Raw genomic sequence first — 14,150 nt, 5'->3', positions numbered from 1 at the left:
TTACAAATTTCATCATAAAATCTGGACTATGTTAGATTGTTAATGTTAGCATAGTAATGTTTTAATATTAGCATGTTAACATGCTGGCATTTAGCATTTAACATTTCAAGCGTGTGTGTTATGCTAATGTAAGCACATGCAAATGTTCAGTTTGGCAAATTTCAGTACGTAATGTTTAGAATGTTAGTCTGGTAATATGCCGACATTAGCTTGTTAATATGGTGGAGTTAGCATATCAAAATGTGAAAGTTTAATATTTAATGTTTAGCATGTTATCATGTGTACATGTATGCATTACAGTGTAGCTGTGACCAAAATGGTGGTGCTACATCAAGAGTAAGGGAATCACCAAGGTCATCCAACTAATATATTTACATAATATTTCACTCTGGATCAAAGTGTTAGCCTATAAGTAGAAAGTAACATTACTCAGTCTTTGTCGAAAAGATACTTTCTGCAAAGGGAGGAAACGCCTCTGAAGGAGGCATTTGCTTTATGGTGCGTGATATGAGAGAATATTGTGATTTTTCAAGTCTCCCAGTTTTAAAATTATACCCTGTTTAAGAGTAAGCCTCAGGTAAAGTTAATATCGAAAAAATCCAATGCCTAGGCCGTTGTTTATAGGTCAATCAATCTTGAATGACTGAAAATATTTTTCCAATAAAGGCATTTCTTTAATATAAAATCAAACAGCTGCAAGCCTGACAAGATGCAACGCTTCAGACATCGCCTTTATGCCTTCATGTGTCCATGACACACAGTCGAGAAATTTGTTGTATAACTTGGCTGACCACCAATTCAGTATTCGAACCTTTCACTTCTCAGAAGCACTACTAGTCTCTTGTAATAACAGGCACGCTCCCAAAAATCTATCTCAGCCTGACACACACACACACTCACACACACACACACACACACACACACACACACGTTCTGTATAAGATGCTTGGATGCATACTGTTAATTTCCAGTTGAGAGGCTTAAATGTTCACTAATCCTAAGCTTGATAATCAAACAAACATGCAGTTAATTATCTTTTCATTCATGTCCTGCTTTGTGTGAGGCAAACATGACGAACTACTTCACTTCACTGTCTTCTCAGGCAGCTGCCGCTCTCTGCTCTCACTGTACAACAGGACATCCCCCCTCAATTCCTCTTCTCCTGGCGCTTGAGGAGGAGCATTTATGAACACAAAGTATTTGTTTCCCTAGCTGATCACATAGGTCTCTGGTTGCTTTTGTGCCTGCATCTCTCCAGTGAAGTTAAAAAAACATCTGGAAACAGAACACCCCCCTTCCCAAGTTTGCTTGCTATTGTAATACTGCCTGTCTGCAAACTGACAACAGGGGTCTTTAGGGGACCCGTGAGACCAGGGAGGAGAAGAAAAATGGATGAAAAGAGGAGGGAAAGGAAAAGTTAGGACGTAAACATAAAGACTTGCTAGGCTAAATTGACATTTAATCTATATAGAGCTTGTAAGCTTCAGCTGGAAAGACATTAGCCCTTAATTGTGGTTTCAGGTGCCAGCTAAAAACCAAGTAAGAAACACATTTTATAGTCACTGATTATACACCTGTACAATAATATAAAGTACTAAAACCATTAAAAATGAATTTCTAGGCAAGATTGGTAGACTTTTGACTACTACCGTAATTGCTCTGGTGGGTCGATGCAAACCAAAACACAGATAAAATATAAATCAAGTCCAGGAGAGAGGGGATCAGGGTTTCTGAATTGCCTGTAAATCTGGGTTAATATCCAGATGAATCAAAACCCAAGGTGCAAAAGTTGCTGAGGTACTATACTTGTGAGAGATTTTGCAGGAAATACAACCACGCAAGGCTTTCATTTAGGCCAGACTGACAGACTTGCGGATAGCCAAGCTAACCATACAGATATTCAGTGCTGGCACATCTCATCTAGTCTGTAAACATCAGAGACAGACGGCTGCAGATCAGAGACAGTTAATGCAGTGGACCAAGTGGGGGTGCGGGGGGAATTAAGCAGACTCACATATTTCCCCTTTGTCTCTGTGGCCGCTTGCTGAAAGATGGGCTGCATTCTCTTACAAACTCCGCACCCTGCAACCAAAATACAAAACGGAACAACAGACGTTATTACAGAGAACTCAATTTGAACCATCGCTCTGACACAGTTGATACAACCTGTCAAAAGACTTCCCGTCATCTGCTAGGGGAACTGTATTTTTTGCCAATAGCAGCTTGCAGTGTGTTATCTGCTGAAGATATGACGTCATGAAAACCACTGACCATAATAACAGAGCACAACACATGGGAGAGCCCATGTAAAGTATTTACTATTCAGCAACAACAGGAGACAAGACAACTAACTCCTTACTGACTAAAAATGATTTTTTTCTTAAATTGGTGTTGAAGTGATCAGTAGATTAATTATTTTCGGATATTTTACAGACTAAATGATTCACTGAAAAAATAATTGAGATATTGATCAGTAATGATTTAGCCCTATTCTTATTATAAAAACTGTACAGTATATTCAAAGATGAGAAAGTGTCTTGTGTTTGGCAGGTATGATGAATGTAGAAAACCTCATTGCAGTATTGATTATGACCACGTATTATTGCCAAGATGACCAAGTTTATTGATGTATTCAACATACAGTAAGATCTTTCTTCAAACGAGGCATCTTATACAATAAGTTTTTCTAGACAATCAAAGCTGCGGTCAGTCTCTCCTGGCACACTCTCTTCCAATCACAATATGTTCAAGCAGTCTAGCAAGGAGAGCACCACTTGTCTCAGTTACTGCGAGCTACTGTACACTATGATGATGAAAGTACTCACAGGGAGCATAGAACATTATGAGGACTGGCCTCTCCTCTTTCTTCAGCAGCTTCCTGAAGTCCTAAAAAGGAGTGAGAGAGAGAGAGGGGTGACAAGAAGCTTTATCATTTATAAACAGCACATAACAAAAAAAACATAAAAACATCACTACTGTTGAGTAACACTTTAAGTAAATGATGACCATACACCATCTCGATTCCTTTGACATGTTCCTCTGGAGCAAGCTCCGGGGTTGTTTTCTCTTTTAGCATACAGAGCTTTAAAATAACTAAGCACACCGTCATCTTTGCCTTATCAGCAATCTATTAGACTTTCTCTTAGGACTTTCTTTTTCTCAGCAGGTAGATCAGCCCCCATGCAAGTTTCTCTTCCTCATCATCACCTTGATGAGCTCAGCTACTTCCTAAAAAAACCCAAATTCAGCACAATCTTTTGTTGACACCTTTAACAAGCCTCCAGGCATGAGTGGCCAAGCGGGCCAAAAACCGACAGGACTGCTGTTCATTAAATTTAAGGGCTTTCAAAAAGCTGTATATAGTATGTCTTAGGTTGTCAGACCGTGGGTGAATTAGGGGTGGTTAATACGAGTGGCATCTGACCTGGCTGGACTAGAGCCGTCTTTCAGGCTGTGTTAGTAGACTTCATGAACGACAATGAGCAGCTCTTTGATGTTAAAGCCCTGATATGTTGTTTTTATGTGTGGGGTTTTATGATGCAGAGGTAGACATCAACTTCAGAAGCTGATCAAAGTCCAACGTGACAGGACAGAAGAGAAGCGGACCCTGCATCACATTAGCTGCTTCCTTGCCGTCTTGAAATACACAGTAACTGTACATCAACATTGATGTTCTGGATGTCGTCAATTTACAGTGCAGTGGAAGCTTCTTTATAATTAATACAAAAGCTCAAAAGGTTGCTTAGGGCACTGCTTACCTTTTCTGTCTCTATGTGGACGATATCTTTTGCCTCTGGGTTCTCTTCCCACAATGGGGGTCCTGATGGGTCTTTCAAGAACGATACCATGGACTGATTGTAGGAAAAACAGAAAGAAAAGATGGAAAAGTCAGAATGGTGAATCCGTGAGAGTCTGAACAATTGCAACACTGAGATCATGCAACAACTTGTCGCTGGCTCAGAGTTATCTTGTGAACAATAGAGTGGTGATGATTTACTTTGGCTTTGCAGAAGTCACTCCTAAATTTAGTAGAGGCAACGCTGTAGGCTGTGCCAGGTAGAAGCTCGTATACACCAACATGTTCCTGCATCCAAGGGGTGTTGAAGCTATTTCAATGCCTTTAAGTGTCTGGTAATGGGCTTGGTAAAGTTCCCCGTTAATATAATGAACCATATGTCTGCGGAGGCAACAGCAGGAAATATTTCATTCAGCAGCGCTACAACGATGACAGTGTGGACACAGGCGGAATATTTAATGATTCTGATTTTATCATCAGGATTACTTGGTAATGTTTTAAACTTTTTTTTAAACTTTTTTGTTTTTTATTGTTTCAGAGGCCTTTCCGTCTGTCTGGGAAAGAAATATGGGCAAAACACTAGCAAACATAGTAATAAAATGATAACAGTCAAAATCAAAATCAAAAGGAGCAACAGCTCCCAGATTCCCTTATGATGGGTATCTTATGAACTAAGATGAGTCCAACAGAAGAATTTAGTTCTACATATTTTAGAGAATATTAGGGCTGTTCATTGATTTTCAAGAATTTCAAATCACAAGAACGGATTTTGTGTCTTGCAGTGAAACAGGGGAAAGTTTCAGTTGGTGAATTTTACTGGTTAAAATAACCCGTAGCCAACAGATTTAAAGGTTCAGTGTGTAATATTTCTGAGGATCTATAGACAGAAATGCAATATAAGATCCATAACTATGTTTTCACCTTACATAATAAACCATTAAGTTTTTATTACCTTAGAATGAGCCATTTATATCTACATAACCGCAGACACCCCTTTCCATGAATGTTGTCATGTTGAATTCAGGCAGTGCAGACACTTATCACTACGTTGAATACGTACATTACAAGAAGAAATAGTAATAATATACTGAATGGGTTGGCAAATAAGTTTTGCATCGGAGCAATATTTTCAACCATTAGATGGTGGATGAGAATATAAGCCATAATATTGATTTGTCATTTGGTTAGCATTGGTAAGGCGCAGGACTCGGACCCCAAGGGTTCAGTGTTTGATCCCATCTTGGGACAACTTTTTAATCTCTCTTCAACAAATGGATTCTGCACCGAATGTTTCTCAGATCACGGCATGTGCTGCACTGTATTTGTTTCGGTGTTTGATCCACATCCATCAACCCACGGACGCCTTTTCGTTTCCCCATTATCTCCAGGCAGAAGACATTTAGGGGAATCACATTTTCTGATGGCTCTTTCAGAGGTGTGTCAACCAGGCTAACGACTCTTTTAATGTAAACCTTTAAAAAGCTGTAGCTAATTACAGAACTACTTCCATAAGTTGGCCAAACTTTATATTGAAACATGTTTGTTGTGTGGTTTCTATGCTCTTTGAATGCTGATGTATGTATATGCTCTGTCAAATATGGTTTGCCAAAGAAAGTAGTGGGCTCTGTACATTCTCCTCTTCTTCATTGGATGTACTGCATGTTAAGTCTATGGCATCCTAGGACAGTGGACAGCGCAGTCTGTAGAAATATTTAAGATTTAAAAGTTGATGTAATGTTTTTGACCACCTGATAAATGTGATAAATGTAAAATCGTTAGGCTCTGTTTTTGGTCTCTATACCAACTCCTGAGGGAAATATCTGGCTTTTTAGGTAGTGTACAGTGGATTTTTAGAGGAAAACCACTGTATTGAGGAGCTGAAAATAACGCTATGAGAGCAGTGAGAGTGAACCAAAACAGTAAAGTCAAGGAGCAAACAATGAGCTGAAACGCACCATAAAGCTCAGTCAAGCTGAGCGAAGCTGCGGATTCAAGTGATAATTCTGGGTTCATGGGTACGAGTGACCCATTTCACATTGTCACATTGTTTTCCCATTGTCATTTGATATACTGCTATCATAAAAAATAGTGCTTATAGCTGTTTTAATTAGGAGTAAGAATTTGACTTCTCTTCAACTGAAAAGGAACCAGAGAGAACCTAAACATCAAGCAACACTGTATCTGACAAGATTTGGTTATGCTTGACGTAAACCTATGTAGATGTACATCAATACAGGCATTGAGATCCATTTATAGAAAATCATTTTTATAATCACAATCACAATATTAGTCAGAAAAATCGCAATTTTATATTTTCCCCAAAATTGTATATCCACAGACTAAAATAAAATAGTCAGAGTGAGAGTGCACTTATCAAATGAATAAATTAAATTACAGACACACTTGTCTCCACAGTATAATATGGTTAGACTGGCAAACTAATTCATACAATGAATGTGAAGAGCCATTAGTAAATACTAGACGGACACAAAGAGAACAACTGTGCTGCACTTGAGCTGAAAGCTTGTGTAAAGAATGCAGGATTTCAGCTGCCCACTCACCTTGAAGGTAGCTGGCCTGTTGTACTCTGTGTGGAACGCACCTTCTCTGCAAGACACACCAGACACAGTGCTCACAAAACCAGAAGTAAACGGTGAACAACATGTTTCTTAAGCTGGGAACACGGTATTACTTTCCAGAAAGCACTGAAGTGTGGAAAAGTGTCTGACGGCAAGCTGAGTTTCTGGTTACTCACTTGTAATGCAACAGCTCTGCTCCTCCACGTTTGGAGCTCGGGTCCACCTTCACTTTCTTACAGAGCTTACGACCCTCTGAATCTCTGAGTGAGAGAGTGAGTGAGTGAGTGAGTGAGTGAGAGATATTCAAATACAAATGAAAATTTGAATGTTATCTATTACTTCAAAGTATCAGATAACTCTGTATTTAATCAAAAATGTTAAATCATTTGCACAGACAGATTTTAACTAAACACTTAATCACCAATTATCTATAAGAAGTCGTCACAGCAAATGTTGGAATTTCACCCCTTTCCTTCCAACAAAATAACTTACTTAAAATGTCCTTGGTGAAACTGTTCATGTGACAGAGCTAGTAGGAGAATCTGTTATCCCTCTTAGCATCTTTTCATGTCAGGCATTATTTTTCTTTCTTCTTTATATAATAATACACATAATTTCTCTTCTGTTCAGTGACAACTTGTTAAATTGCTCGTAACTGCTAACATTCTTTATAAATTCATTGTCTGTATTATGCACTTAATTCTGTTTAAGAAAAAGCTTTGCCAACATGTTTTGGGTTGCAAGGTCTTTCCAATAAAGCTTCACTGAATTGAATTAAGAAAGGAGAAGATGCTACATGAAGACATAAGTGCATTAATTTTTCATCAGATCAATCTAATCACATGCACAGTGTTATATAAACAAGGATCCCTGTTCTATTTTAGTTTCTCCTGTATGCATACACAAACACATACATCTGCAATGGGATTTCAATGCTGATTACAACCTACAGTGTACAGTGTGTCAGCATACAGAAATTCTCTGCTGTGTAGAGGCTTCATTGTGTGATCAAAAAGGCTGTAGTTGGAAAGGAAATAACTATGCATCTAGCCACCTACAAATACTTCACACATAATACAGTGAGGCATTATCAGTGGCATGATGTACTCTTCCTCCTCTCTAATAAAGAGCAAGGAAAATATGGATTCATTTAGAGAGAGATATTTGCTGGAGAGAAGGCAGGATGCCAACAAATTCAAAGAGGTGGAATTCAGTTATGGCTTCAAGACCCAGAGTGAGCCAAATATACACTCCCAGGCCACTTTATAAGTTACACCTTGCAAGTACTGGGTTGGATCACCTTTTGCCTTCTGGACTGCTTTAATTCATACTTTCAATAAGGTGTTGTAAACATTTCTCAGAGACTTTGGTCCATATTGACATGATAGCATCACGCAGCTGCTGCAGATTTGTCAGCTACACATGTACATGATGCAAATCTCACATTCCACCATATCCCAAAGGTGCTCTATTGGATTGAGATCTGGTGACTGTGGAGGCCATTGGAGGACAGTGAACTCATTGTCATGTTCAAGAATCGTTGATTCAAAGTAGCATGGATCCGTGCTCTCATGTTGTTTACGCCAAATTCTAACCCTACCCTCTGAATGTCGCAGCTGAAGTCAAGACTCATCAGACCAGGCGACATTATTCAAATCTTCTGTTGTCTAATTTTGGTGAGCCTGTGCTAATTGTATCCTCAGTTTCCTGTTCTTAGCTGACAGGAGTGGCGCCCGGTGTGGTCTTCTGCTGCTGTAGCCCGTTTGCTTCAAGGTTTGACGTGCTGTGCATTCATTGATGGTATTCTGCATACCTTGGTTGTAACGAGTGGTTATTTGAGTTATTGTTGCCTTTCTGTCATCTCAAACCAGTCTGCCCATTCTCCTCTGACATCAAACAAGGCATTTTCATCCACACAGCTGCCGCTCACTGGATATTTTCTCTTTTTCGGACTATTTTCTGTAAACTCGACCAGCCCGTCTTGCACAAAAAACCATGCCACGTTCAAAGTCACTTCAATACCCTTTCTTCCCCATTCTGATGCTCGGTTTGAACTTCAGCAAGTTGTCTTGACCACATCTGCATGCCTAAATGTATTGAGTTGCTACCACGTGATTGGCTGATTAGCTATTTGTGCTAACAAGCAATTGAACAGGTGTACCTAATAAAGTGGCCATTCAGTCTATATGTTCAGTGTAGTTTTGTATTATATGGAGGAAGAGTAATTCAGTGTGTGTATGTTGACAGAGAGTATTTAAGTTAATGACTGTTCTGAATGCCACATTCTGCTGACTCATGAAGGCAGATGGCACCAGTCAGGGCACACCATGAGCAGATGTGACCTTGACATGTACCTGGAGCTGAAGCGCAGTCATCTGATTCAAAACCGGTCTGTTGCTTCTAACTCCTTGAAACACTGCCATAAGTGACAAGGGCAAGGAAACCCCAAAACGGTAAAGAGTAGACAAGGGACCCCCAATCAATTAGACAAAGAAATTCCATACAAAAAGATTTTTGTGTGTGTCATGTATGTAACTGTGTTCAGTAATTTTATAAGTAAAACCAATACTGAAGCCAGTCACACAACTAAACACAATAGAGAGGCAACAATGCATTGGCTGCCTGCAGAGGGAACGTCTGTTCTTCTGCCTAAAATATTTTAATGCAGACATCCTTGACCTATACTTGAATGTCATGGTCACTTGACAAAAACTCACTTCTCTTTAAAGTAATTTAACATGAAATGCGCCATCCTTTGCGGTTTCCAGCTCCTATATCATTGTAAATTAAAGATCTTTGGGTTTTGGACTGTTTGTTGTTCAAAACAAGCCTTGAATCCTGGGAAAATGTGATGGTTTAATCAATATCAAAGGCAGCCTGGCCAATCAGAAGCCATGACCTGGTCATGTTTTTCTGCTAGTATCTACTGACACACAGTCTGATCTGGTGCTGTTTAAATTACATTATAATTTTCCTATAAATGACATCTTACACTTACCCTACAACAGACCTACATTACAACTTGTAAAGGAAACGTAATATTTTTGACAAGCGAACAGCTATTCATTAAAAATCATAAATTTAACCATTATCACAGCTTTTATTAAATTGTCTATTGTTCTTCATTCACGATGATCTGTCAGATGCAGTAGATTCTATGAGAGTTTACTGTTGACCATAGAAACACAAACTGCTAAAGTTGAATGTCAACTTTCACTTATATAAGTATTATTAAGTAATGGAGACTGGTCCTATTTTTTATTTTAACTTTGGCCATTGTTACTCTCGGTTATAATAACACTGTACACACCAGGGAATAGCATTAAAAAGCAGACGGATGATCAGACAGGTTTCAAACAAATCTCCATGTTGGCCAAACATATTTGGAAGAAGACAAATGTCAGTCGATGCGTCAGCACCAAAAGCTCCAGCACTGCAGTGAGTAGAAGGTCATGTCATGTTAAGAAGACATGAGTGGAGGCTGAGCAGGGGGAGAGGGCTGATGAGCTATAAATATGAGTTATAACCTGGTTGAGAAACAAATGAAATGAGGTGAGGAGATGAACTGTAACAGCACAATCAATGCCAAAAGAAAACAACAACAAAAAAACCTTGTTCAAGCATGTATTGTTAGGGGTAAGGGTAAGACACAATGTTCAAGGAACACAGTGAAATTATGGTGGAGAACGCATTATTCATAACAAAAGTAGTAGTAGTGCTGCAGCAACAGAAAGTTCCTCTGAAATCAAGTCCTGATCTCAGCATCTGATCTGCTGTTTAGTGACTGAGCAGTTTACATACCAGTACTGCAACACACCGGGACAAAATGACACCATATACAAAGAAAGGAATAATGTCATGCATTACATTGGCCGAATTTACAGGGGGGTCAATAATTATTATAGTAATTATTAATTAACTATTTTATAGTAGACAGTGTTTCACAACGTTTATATATTTTCCCCTAATTCAACAACTCACAAAACTCAGATTTTTTAAAGGGAGTTTGGGGCAGATTAGCCGCTGCCTCTCGCATTGACATTGATCTCTTCTTTAGAAAGTATGAAATTGTCCGGTGTTGTCTAATCTTGTGCACTCGGCAGCAACACGTTCTCCAGCTGGGAACGTCGCCATGAGTGATGCATCGTTTATGATTGTAAAGTCAGGGCACATCTGGAATGTGAACGCGGCCGTTGTGTATCATAAATGTGCTACTCTCAGCGCCGTTAAAAATCAATCAAATTGTCCAAGGCAAACTGCATAGAAAACGTTGCAGCTCATAGCGTGAAGTAACACGGCTTTAATGGGAAACTATCTCGCTAACGAGTTTACCGAGACAAGTCTTCATCATCCACAGAGCAACAATGTTACGCGCCTCCTCTTCAGATGCTCCGGTGTTTCCAGGAAAGCGCTGATGTTGTTTTAGTAACTTTACTGTTCACATCACTTTAGTCCGTTAAGCTGACGGTGTCGTTACGGCCTGATGACGTAATGAACGAATCCATTATTAAATTCATTGCCAATGAATTTAATAATCGATTTTTGTCGACTACGTCGATTAGTTGTTGCAACCCTATTGGCAACATAGACTGGAGCGAGAGTTTCAGAGTGGTGATTATTGATCTGTAACAAAAGTATTTTTCATCCTTAAAGTTATAACCAAGCTCTGTCTCTACATCACAGTAACAACTTTATGTCCATTGACTGCCTGGAGGGTAGCTAGTGTTTGGAAGGGAGAGGAGAGGTGTGAGCTGTCCCTTCCTGTGTTGTCACAGGGATGAAAGTGAAGGGCTGGACTACAAACAAGCTGTTTTCAAGCAGTTCAGAACAGGGTTTTCTGTGGGAGATGGGAACTCCCTTTGGGCTGGACTTTGGGCTTTTTCACTTTGCAAACCTATTACATGCACAAAAAGGGTATAACTCAATAAAGGAGAGGGAAAAAGCCAAAAAGCATTTATATGACCTTTTTAAATGAAAAACCTAACCTTTTCTCTTAAAAACTACAGCTTCTGACTCCTACAACAAGGTTGATCACATACAGTATATCATGTATGTTCTGGGTTTATATAGCATCATATATTTGTCAGCAAAGTGCACATGCTGTTTAGTTCACTGAATGAACAAGCAAATTGTCTTTTGTTCATTCAGGATTATTTGTCAGATGCAGTAGATTCTAGGATATTTTACTGATTTGACCATAGAAATACAAACGGCTAAAGTTGAACGATAACTTAAATATAAATAGTATTATTATTTATCAGAACCCTGGTCTTGTTGTTGAAACTTTGCCCATTGTTGCTCTCGGTTACAATAACACTGTCCACACCAGGGAACAGAGATAAAAAGCAGCCAGATGATCATACAGGTTTCTAACAAATCTCCATGTTAGCCAAACACGGAACGTGGAAAATGCATCATAGCATCAATACAGTAAACAGTAAAACCCGAACAGTCTGTTGTTAACATCCATCACAGTTTACAGATCATGATCACACTTTGACTTTCATTTGGGGTGCTCTCAAATAAAGTGGTAGATCATATGGCTAAACTGTTGATTTGTTTATAACCTGTTAGACTGTCTGAGAGATTGAGTTTCTTGTCCCAGGGGAACAATGTCCTTGTGTTCGCAGATCTCAGTAATGACTTGTTTATCATGTCCAATAAAAAAAATTGTGACCCCCTTTACCAATAAAAAATGTCAAAGATTTTTGCGGCCTGAAAAGTGAGAGTTTACCTTTTCTTCTACTTTTGAGACATTTTATTTGGTTGGACTTACCCAACCAAAAATTCTTGACGCAAAGAGGTGGTTGAGCGACGTGCCCCTTTAAAATACGAGTAAAATAATTTTTTAAAGTTGGCTACATGACTTTTTTTTTGTGCCAAAGTCAACAGAGTCTCTTTTGTAAAGGATTAATAATGGATTTGTCATGGAAAGAGGATGAAGCCCACCATGCCATTTAATTACTACTCTTCAAAACACAAATCCTAATCTGTGGAGTACTTGTTTGTGCTCTGCTATTCCCATTGATAAAGATAAGACCGTGTTCGTACCACGTTTCATGGCTGGTTGAAATTTCAAGAAGAAAGGGAGCAGGGAAGCATAGTCCTGTACTCCCTTCCTGTATGAGATCATCCATCCCTCTGGTGGGTCCCAGTTGGCCAACACTCAGGTCGCTGTCATCTGTTCAAAGTGTGTCATTTTGGCCTTGGTGGCCCTCTTCCTTGGCAGGGCTGACCGTTCTCACGCTGTGATATGCGCTCTACTCTCGCTCTCCCTCCGTCCACCATCAGCTCACAGCTGGAGCTTCTATTTGGAACTGGCCCATTTGTGATGGTGGAGAAATATGCCAAATAGCACAATGCTTCGCTACAGAGCCTGGCACCAGATCCATGTGTCCTGCAGTGATGAACCCGGCTCGCTCTAGCTCCCCTAGCAGGAATCTGGCCCAGTATAAATATCTGCTTAGCATTAGCACATGCTAGCATGCTGGAGTTATTGGAGAAGGACGAGAGAGTATATACCATGCTCTCCCAGACAAAAAAAATAGTAACTGAGTCAAAAAGTAAACAGTAAAAAAAAGAACATATCATGGAGTGTCTTTGAAGAGAAATGTGGACACCAACAGCTCCTACAATTCCTTCAGACTGTTTTGACTTTAGTTTCTCTTCCTTTCTGTCCGCCTGGTCTTTGATCCCGGATAAGCTTGAGAGAGATTGTGAATGCTGCAATGAGCACTAGGCGTCAAAGGGGAGTTACTGACTTCCTCACAGTTTCCTGTTGTATGATACATTCTTTCCTCCCTGGTGAAGACGACGGTTCATGCCGTTGATGGGTTGACAGGTATAAAAATAATTAAATAAAGTGGAACTGAAAACCAGGAAGGGAAGAAAGAACAACAAGCCAAAGTCAAGATCACAGGGGAGCAAAGCAAGCTGTGCTTAGAGAAAACAATTCTTAATGCTGTCTTGGGAGTATGTAGCATTTGCTTAATGTAAACACTTTTAAATGTGAGCTGGAGATAGATCTGCTCCGGAAAGACAGATGACAGACTGTTCTGCCTTTTAGGGGAAAGGGTTTTGGAGTATATGAAATTAATCAAATAAATATGTATAAATATATTGATTGATCAATTAATTGTTTATTTTGTCAATAAAATGTCATAAGAGCATCAAAATATACCAATCATGATATCCTAGAGCTGAAGGCGACGCCTTCAAATTGCTTGTTTTGTCCACACAACGGTCCATATCTCAAATTTCGGATTTACAATGACATAAAACTGACAAAAACTTGCTGATTATTATTTTCTGTCCACTGAATAGGGCTAGGTATAAAACCTCAATACGATTTTGTTACCAACCAAATGGTGTCAGTAAGATACTTTGTGTTGTTAACTGTGTCAGTGAGAGCTGCAACTAACTAATACTTTCTTTATCAAATTAATGGTTTGGTCTAAATAAAGTCAGAAAATATTACCATTGCAATTTCCTTAAGTTCAAGGTGACATTTTCAAATTACTTGTTTTGTTTTTACTCCTGATTTAAATTATTTTGCCAATTTTGGGATTTTATTTTGACTGTGTTGTGGTTAGGCTTCTCGTGTTTAGACATCATTTACAAATTATAAAATTTGTTTCTAATGTTAAATGAAGAAAGATTTTTGTAGTAAAACATGCTTAGATTCCTCAAAGCAGAAGGTATTGAAAACAGCATTGTTTTGTTGTTGGTACCACAATTGTACTGTAGTGGTACCAAAACGTTTCAAACGACACCCA

General features: G+C 39.1%; 1 protein-coding gene across 1 annotated transcript in view; it reads right to left on the bottom strand.

The window, feature by feature from the left end:
- The window catches only part of pdia5 (protein disulfide isomerase family A, member 5), a 61,218-nt gene that overhangs the window by 31,326 nt on the left and 15,742 nt on the right, over positions 1-14,150 (bottom strand). The window contains exons 4-8 of the mRNA XM_046053808.1: positions 6,552-6,635; positions 6,358-6,403; positions 3,759-3,851; positions 2,826-2,886; positions 2,015-2,082 (exon numbers count right to left, since the gene is read on the bottom strand). Coding sequence (XP_045909764.1) covers positions 2,015-2,082; positions 2,826-2,886; positions 3,759-3,851; positions 6,358-6,403; positions 6,552-6,635 — 352 coding nt within the window. The remainder of the gene's footprint in view (positions 1-2,014; positions 2,083-2,825; positions 2,887-3,758; positions 3,852-6,357; positions 6,404-6,551; positions 6,636-14,150) is intronic.

The sequence above is a fragment of the Micropterus dolomieu genome, linkage group LG07 (genome assembly GCF_021292245.1).
Source record: "Micropterus dolomieu isolate WLL.071019.BEF.003 ecotype Adirondacks linkage group LG07, ASM2129224v1, whole genome shotgun sequence".
NCBI classification, from domain to species: domain Eukaryota; kingdom Metazoa; phylum Chordata; class Actinopteri; order Centrarchiformes; family Centrarchidae; genus Micropterus; species Micropterus dolomieu.
Note: the sequence above shows the minus strand (reverse complement) of the source record. Positions and strands in the feature narration are given on the sequence as shown.